Source organism: Sorex araneus, chromosome 8, assembly GCF_027595985.1.
Source record: "Sorex araneus isolate mSorAra2 chromosome 8, mSorAra2.pri, whole genome shotgun sequence".
Classification (NCBI taxonomy): domain Eukaryota; kingdom Metazoa; phylum Chordata; class Mammalia; order Eulipotyphla; family Soricidae; genus Sorex; species Sorex araneus.
The window spans coordinates 40133339-40141916 of record NC_073309.1 but is presented as its reverse complement, the minus strand read 5'-3'; the positions used below and the strand labels follow the sequence as shown (position 1 = coordinate 40141916).

Genomic DNA, 8578 nt, shown 5'->3' with positions numbered 1-8578 from the left:
CCTATGCTCAGGAATTACTTCTGGCTCTGAGCTCAGGGATCACTCCTGGTAGGTTTGGGGGACCATATGGGGCCCCAGGGATCAAACCAGGACATGTGCAAGGCAAATACTTTATTTGCTGCACTATGTCTGCAGCTTCTGAAAATTCAAGTTTTAAAAGGAAAAAGCCAGAAAGACTCAATAACCGAGAAGGAAGTCTACAGGAAAGATAAAACCAGACATTAATGAGATAGGGCACCCAATAGCACCGCGCATATCCGCCAGCTTTGGCGGTCCTGCTGGGGGAACCCCACGATGTGGGGCACATTGTACAGCCCAAAGCAGACCAGGAAGTTAAAGAGGGTGACCATGGCCAGTGCCACGGCTCTCCAGCGCTTGTGGGCCCCGACTTGGGGTCGGGTGAGCAAGATGGCCACAAAGCACCAGTAGCAGAAGATGGTGAGCACCATGGGGATGGAGCACCAGGCGCAGCTCCGGCCGCAGGGGCGCCGGGACAGCCAGGGTGACGTCGTCAGAGCAGACGGAGAGGTTCGCTCTCGTCGTGTTCTCACCCGGTAAGTACAGGACGCTGATCACTATGCTACCGTGGTCGAAGGACACAGGACCCAGGCGGCGGGACAGCTTGTAGTGCACGGGGCAGGCCGCGCTCAATGCTGGTGCCCGCCTGGAGCCACAGGCTGCAGTGGATGCCAATGCAGAAGCCGTGGGCCGTGAGCGTGCACCCGATCCTGGGCAGGAACCAGCGGAAGTCGGGAGCAGCCTCCAGCATCTTGCAGGGCAGCAGGAGCAGCAGGAGGAGGAGGTGGGCCTGCGTGAGGCCGAGCAGGAGGGCGTGCATGGGCGTGGGCTGGGGCTGGCATATGCGGCCCGCGAAAGCTGGCAGGGCCAGGAGGTTGGGTGGGAGGCCGGAGGGGAAAGTGAGGAAGCCGAGGCAGAGAAGCACCTGGTGGGTCATCCTCCCTGGAAAGACCAACAATAAGGGTGGGGCGGTCAATGCTTTCTTCCCTGGGAGCCCCCTCCCAAGGTGAGCCCTTTGCAGCCTCCATGGCCCTCGTCCTCCCTCCCTCCCTCCCTCCCTCCCTCCCTCCCTCCCTCCCTCCCTCCCTCCCTCCCTCCCTCCTTCCTTCCCTCCCTCCCTCCCTCCCTCCCTCCCTCCCTCCCTCCCTCCCTCCCTCCCTCCCTCCCTCCCTCCCTCCTTCTTTCCTTCCTTCCTTCCTTCCTTCCTTCCTTCCTTCCTTCCTTCCTTCCTTCCTTCCTTCCTTCCTTCTTTCCTTCCTTCCTTCCCCTTCCCTTCCCCCCTCCTTCCCTTCTTTCTCTTCTTTAATTTTTGGACCACACCCAGCTATTGCTTGGGGGCTACCCCTCACTCAGTGCTGTGTGTGGGGGCAGGGTAAGGACTGGCAGTGCTCAGAGAATATGCAGTGGCAGGAATCAAACTCAGGCAAGGCAAGCAAGGGAAAAACTACTGAGTCACATCTTTGACCTAAGAGAAATCTTTCATCTGCTCTAATTCTCACTAAAGGATAAACGCTTAAGAAACACTTGCATCCCAGGGCTAGAGTGATAGTACAGCGGGTAGGGCACTGGCCTTGCACACAGCCGGCCATGGTTCTATCTGCAACATCCCATAGGATCCCCTGAGCATTCCCAGGACCGATTCCTGAATGCAGAACCAGGAGTAATTCCTGAGCATTGTCAGGTGTGGCTGCTGACAAAACAAAAAACAAAAAATGAAACAACAAAAAAGAAAGACTTGAGACCTTAGCCAGCTCAGGGTAGCCCATCTGCAGTTCTCATCCCCCATTTGGAGGAGGGAGTAGAGGCCAGGGGCCCCCTGCCGGACTGGGTCAGGCTCTCTGTATTTCCCTCCTGTTCTCACCTTACAGCCTGGTCCTCAGCCACACCAGCCTCACCCCTGACCTGTCCTGGTGCAAGCTGCACACTCCAATCCGTCTGAGAGACGACACTGCTTAAAAGAGGCAAACTCCAGGCCTCCTTCCCATCTCCCCACCCCTAGGGGACCCTGGCTGTCACACCCACGAACTGCCTCTGGGTGCCGTGTGAGCTCACTAATGGCCATCATCCAGAGACTCACACATGAATCTTGGAACTGAGCAGCTCGCTGCAAAGACCTCCGGACCCTAATTATCTAAAATTTTATTTTAGATTTTTGGGTCACACCCAGCGATGCTCAGGGGTTACTCCTGCTTTTGCACTCAGGAATTACTCCTGGCAGTGCTTGGGGGACCATATGGGATGCCGGGGATCGAACCCAGGTTGGCCGCGTGCAAGGCAAACGCCCTACCCACTGTGCTATCGCTCCGGCCCCAAATTATCTAAATTTTAGAATTCCAGGAGTGTGTGGTTGTGCAGCTGGGAAAGCTGCAACATCTCATGCCATCCCTAAGAAGCAATTACAAAATAAATAATCTAGCATCTGCCTGTAGGGCAGGCTTGAGTGGTGGTGGGAAAAAAATTCGAAATAATGGTGGTGGGAAGGTGTAATGGTTGGGGGGGTCGTGTTGAAATAGTGAATGTAATCCATTACTGTGAACAACTGTATGAAAAGAAAATTAATAAACTAAATAAATAAAGGAGGCAGGTGTCAGAGCAGGAAAAAACAGGTCCCGCTGGAGCCTCCCCACCCCCTTCCACAGACTACAGGGCTTCACACTTGGAAGCATCACGTGGTCAAAGAGGAAGATCAGGCATTGAGCTCTTTCCTAGTCGGGGGACCCTCTGGGCCCTCCGCTGAACTGACTTCTCCCAGAATCCAGTTCTTGTGGCGCATCCGATTCTACTGCATTCCAGGTAATCATGCCATTTCCTTTCCCGGGGCAATTATACCCGCCACCCTCATGCCCTCACCCTTCACTCTGCTCATCATGGCCTCTTCCTCCTCCTTGTTTTCCTCTCCAGGCCTCCAACCTGGCTTTAAATCTTCTCCTTCCAGGTGGGTCCAGCTGAAGCTGGTTGTAGCTTAAGAAGTGCCTGACTTCCCCTGGGCCCTCAGAGCTCTTTTTTTTTTTTTTAAATGAAACATTGTGAGATACAGTTACAGACTTACACACTTTCGTGATTATGTTTCAGTCGTACAATGGTCGAGTGCCCATCCCTCCACCAGTGCCCATTCTCCACCACTAATGTTCCCAGTATCTCTCCCACTACCCCCACCCCCTTCCCCACCCCCACCCCCAGCCCGCCTCTGTGGCAGGCACCTTCCCTTTTACTCTCTCTCTCCTTTTGGGTGTTGTGGTTTGCAATACAGGTACTAAGTGGCCATCCTGTTCGGTCTATAGTTTACTTTCAGCACGCATCTCCCATCCTGAGTGGGCCCTCCAAGCATCCTTTACTGGGTGGTCCCTTCTCTATCTCAGCTGCCTTTTGGCCCACATGTGAGGCTGGCTTCCAAGCTCTTAAACCTGCCTTCCCAGTTGCAAACCAGTCTAAATTGATGTTCAGACCCCAGGGTCTTCCTCTCTACCCATTGCTTTGTCCGTGTCCCATGCTCCACACCCTGTGCACGCCCCCCACTCCCCTGTCCCCCCGTCCTGCACCCCATGCCCTGCTTGGGCCACTGTCTCCTCTCACAGCGCTTCTCTCCAACTTGGCGAGTGTTCACACGGCTCTCTGTCAGAGCAGGAGGTGTCTTGAGATCGACACATGGACATGTGAAAGCTCATAGACATCCTGGTCTCTTCTTCAAGGGAAATGGGATGTGCTGGTCCCTGGCTGCCCGCCCCACCAATGGACAATGTTCTTTCTCCTGGACCTGGGAGACAGTCCCTCAGCTTCTCCTTCAGAGAGGCCCTTTAGCCTGTCTCTCCCCACTTGGGCCCAAGTAGTGTCCCCATGAGCCTGCCTCTGGCCCTCCCTCAGCCAGGGATGCCCCGTGCTTGATGCAAAGGCAGAGGCGGTGGAAGCCTTCCTCCCAGCGCAGAGAGATCTCTGTTGGTGCCTTGCACTCTCTGCGTTTATGGGGCAACAGAAACTCCTTGGGAAGGAGACAGTTGGAGCCTCTTCCCCAGCTACACCCCCAGTTCTGCAGCCTGGGAATAAAGCGATGAAGCCCCCCACTAGCAGGCAGTAGGCCCACCAGCCATTTCTGGGACCCAGGGGATCTCTATGATCCCCCTTTCCTCTTAGGTAGTGCCTCTTGGGGTGACCCCGTCCTTTCTTTGGGAGTGTGCCTTGGGTCCAGATAAGAATGGTCCTTCTAGAAGTGTCTATTTTGGTCTTGGTCTTTGGGGTGGTGGGAGGGCAGGGAGACCTAGCCTGGTTCATTCCTCTAACAGCCCCCTGGGTGCCTGTGGGGTAAAAGGAAAGAGCTGGGGTGCCTGGCTCCGGCTGTAATGCAAGCAATGAGTCGCCAGAAGCCCCGCTTTCTATTCACTGACTTTCTGCTCCAACCTGTCACCCATGTGACCTGTATTGGGACATCCAAGATGGAGAGATCACTGGGGCTTGAAGGGGAGTTACGGCGGGCCAAGAGCTCTTGGCCAAGGGACTCTGCCCTCCATCAGCTTTGCTCTTGCTGCGTTTAGGAGACAGACAACTGGACACACAAATGAATCTTGGACCTGAGCAACTTGCTGCAGAGATGGCTCTGGACTTTGCAATAGGCCACTCTCACAGGGCCACTCCAGACGGGGCCAGGTCCTTCCCTCCGCCTGCCCCCTAGGAATCCCGGCAGTCGCCATCTTCTAGACTCAGTGAGAGCTTCCAGGTACAGAGTGGCGGTGGCAGCAAACGCCAGGCTTCACGGGACAGGAGAGGAGTCGGTCCTTCTCCTTCTCCGCACCCCATGGGACTCTAAGATGATGCCACATCCGGCCACCATTATTTAAGCTCCCACATGGCCATGATCCAGAGCCACACAAACAAATCTCGGACCTGAGCAACTTGCTGCAGCAATCTCTCCAGACCCTAATTATTAAAATTTTAGAATTCCTAGAGTGTGGGGCCACTCTTTCGGCCATGAGACATTATATTGTATCCATCACCAGCAATACAAAACACATTGTCTAGCATTGCCTTTTCAGCAGGTATGAGTGGTGGTGGGACTGGTCTCTAAATATCAAAGGTAACTAAAGTAGAGGGGCTGGAGTGATAGCATAGCGGTAGGGCGTTTGCCTTTCACACAGCCGACCCGTGTTCAATTCCTTTGTCCCTCTCAGAGAGCCTGGCAAGCTACTGAGAGTATCGTGCCCGCATGGCAGAGCCTGGCAAGCTACCCGTGGTGTATACGATATGCCAAAAACAGTAACAATAAGTCTCACAATGAGAGACGTTACTGGTGCCCGCTTGAAGTAATTGATGAACTAAAGTAGAGAAAAGAGAATATTGAGCAAATTGTCTGCCACATGGCAGGGGGAGGTGTGAAATGAAAACGTGCACTGGTGAAGGGATGGGTGTTTGATGATTGTATGATCGAAGCTCAAACATGAAAGCTTTGTTACTGTACCTCACAGTGAATCAATAAAAAGGAAAAAAAATTAAAAGACAGACAACCTCCCTCCTGGGTGCGGCTGCAGTCTCCAGTCTTTTCGCTGGCCACACTCTGATGAGGACTGGCATTCCCGTGTGCAATTCCAGCCTCTGGGAAACCAGACTCTGGAGCCAGTGCTCTGGCTCAGCTCTCTGCAGCGGTCCTACCGCACAACACAGGCAGGGACCGGTGCTGGGATGCATCTCTGTTCCCATCGGAAACTCCCTCTCCAGGCTTATGAGACCTCAGGCTCTGTATTACACAAGCTGCTAACTGCATTTCAGGGGCTCAGAGAAGCCCTCCAGTTAGCAATGCACCCCACTCCGGCTCTGTTTTCTGGGTTACATAAGTAGGGAATGGGCAGGGTCCAGAGGGAGGTGGTAAGGAGACTCCTCCACCCCACCTTAGCACACACATGCATGTGAGCTCGCACACGTGCACACACACAATCACATATGCATCTATTTCCTGGTGTTTCTGAATGGCCACCCCTCAGAGTTTCTTGCAACCTGTCTTTTCCTAGAGAGAACTTTCCTGCCTGCAATGTCTGGGCTTTAGGGCCACATTGTACCCCATGCTCCAGATCCAGGGGTGGAATCGGAGGCCTAGAGTGTAAGTAATTTATACCTGGGACTGGAGGGATAGTACAGTGAGCAGGGATGCTTGTTGCCTTGCACACGGGACCAACCCCATATGGTCCCCATCACCCCAGGTCTGAGAGAGCAAAATCCTGTCTCTCACTCCTTTGAACCGTCACCCCAACCTCAGTCCACTTTAAGTCAGGCGGGACCAAATAGACTCTTCAGTCAATAGCGTTGGATGTTGGGAACAAAGTGTTAAGATAGAATAAGGAGAAAGACAGCATGGGCAAAGAGCAGGCACCTGATAGTCCAAAGAAGCAATGCCAGCTGTGTGGAAATGAGACAGGACAGGAGATAGTGCAGCTGCCTCCGTGACTGCTGGCTCTGCTGCTCTTCCTCTTTAAGGAAACAACCCTGGTGATAAACCCACTTTAGAAACCTTTGTCCTATTTGTCCTGGTATGCAGAAACCCTTTGATATGTAAACATGTAGCTCATTAGATGTGTTGTTTTAAATCAATAGATATGGAATGTGAAGGGAAGTTGGGTCTCAGTCCACAGCACTGTTAGGCCCCTGGCCCCCCACTTTTGTCTCTTCTCTCTCTCTCTCTCTCTCTCTCTCTCTCTCTCTCTCTCTCTCTCTCTCTCTCTCTCTTCAGTTTCTGAGCCACATGTGGCAAGATGCTGGGGGTTACTCCTGGCTCTGCACTCAGCAACCACTCCCAGAAGTGCTCAAGGGCATCATATGGAATGCTGAGGATTAAACCCAGGTGAGCCGCGTGCAGAGCAAGCACCGCACCTGCTGTACTAACTCTCCGGCCCGTTTCATTTTCTCAATCTTCCGTAGTGACTCAGATTCAACCCTGTTCAGCAGGCTGGTCCCCTGTGTTGGAACTGTTGGCTCTCCATGTGGAAGAGATAGAATCAGACAACAGTTATAAATTCCGGTAGGTATATGGAAACATCATATGTGGTTTTAGTTTTGTTTTGGGGTGACACCTGGCGGTGCTCAGGGCTTTCTCCGGCTTCTGTGCTCATGAATCACTCCTGGCAGGCTCAAGGGTACTGGGGATGGAAGCCAGGTTGGCTGCATGCAAGGCAAACACCCTACTGGCTGTACTATCACTCTGAGGATCATGTATGGATTTTTAGTGTGTGTGTGTGTGTGTGTGTGTGTGTGTGTGTGAATGTGTGTAAGTGTGAAAGTGTGTGTGTATGTATGTATAAATGTGAGTGTGAGTGTGTGAAAGTGTGTGTGTATGTATGTATGAATGTGAGTGTGAGAGAGAGAGAGAGTGTGTGTGTGTGTGTGTGTGTGTGTGTGTGTGTGTGTGTGTGTGTTCAGACCATACCTGCTGTGCTCGTGGCTTATTCCTGTCTCTGAACACAGGGATCACTCCTGGCAGACTCCGGGGACCATATGAGTTGCGGATGGATCAAGTCCAGTGGGTTAAATGCAAGGTAGGCACCCAACCTGCTATCACTCTGGCCCCAAGACCATCTATGTTATTAAAGAGTATTGCAGCTGTTATTATATAAAATCATTTTAAGTACTGAGACATTTTATTGTATAATTCATATGATTTTTAAAATAAATTTATTATTTATTTAATGTTTTATTATGTTTATGAGGACCTAAACATAAAAGTGATTGAAAGAAATGACAGATATGAGCACATAAAAATATAAAGCTAGATCCACATATGTGTTACATATGTGCTAGAGCACATACTGGGCTTGTACAAGGCACTGAGTTCAGAGGCCACGTGTTGAGGCGGCCATGAGGTGCCCTGAGTACTGCTGGGTGTAGGCTGGTGGTCCCCATCTCTCCCACCCCTGAGCAGCATTGCACTGAGGGACAGACCGTCACCAGGAGATGCCCCAGGCCCCCCAAACACCACTGAAAGAGACCCTTATTTAAAAAATTGGAAAAGTAGGGCTGGATCGATAGCACAGCGGGTAGGGCATTTGCCTTGCACAAGGCCGATCCAGGTTCGATTCCCAGCATCCCATATTGTTCCCTGAGCACCGCCAGGAGTGATTCCTGAGTGCAGAGCCAGGAGTAACCCCTGAGCATCGCTGGGTGTGACCTAAAAAGAAAAAAAATTGGAAAAGTATAGTTAATAAAGTTAAAAGATCATTGTCTTTCTACATATACATGATCAAGCATTACTAGAACACCTTTAAATCAAATAAGAAAATGGCAAGCATATAGAATAAGCATAAATGACAAGGCTCAATTTGCAAATATTTTCCACCTCATTTTCCGTCTGAGAGTGAAGTTGGTTTTTATGTTTCAGATTGACTGATACTTGGCCACGCATCTGGGAGGATTTGAATGAATAATGGGAGTGGGTAAAGTTTGAGTCGAGCCGATTCCCCTCCATAATCAGCTGGAAACCTGAGTAGGAGAAGGGGCTGACCTCCCCTTACGGAGAGGGAACTCTCCAGCAAACTGCGTCCAGCCTTCCTCAGTCTGCCAGCCGATTGCCTTTGGATGTGAGCGCAGA

General features: G+C 51.9%; 1 protein-coding gene across 1 annotated transcript; it reads right to left on the bottom strand.

The window, feature by feature from the left end:
- Positions 1-221: 221 nt before the first annotated feature.
- On the bottom strand, positions 222-955 carry FFAR2 (free fatty acid receptor 2). The gene is given in 3 exon segments (XM_055145711.1): positions 222-456; positions 458-643; positions 645-955. Coding segments are annotated over 3 exon segments (732 nt in total).
- Positions 956-8578: the final 7623 nt, after the last annotated feature.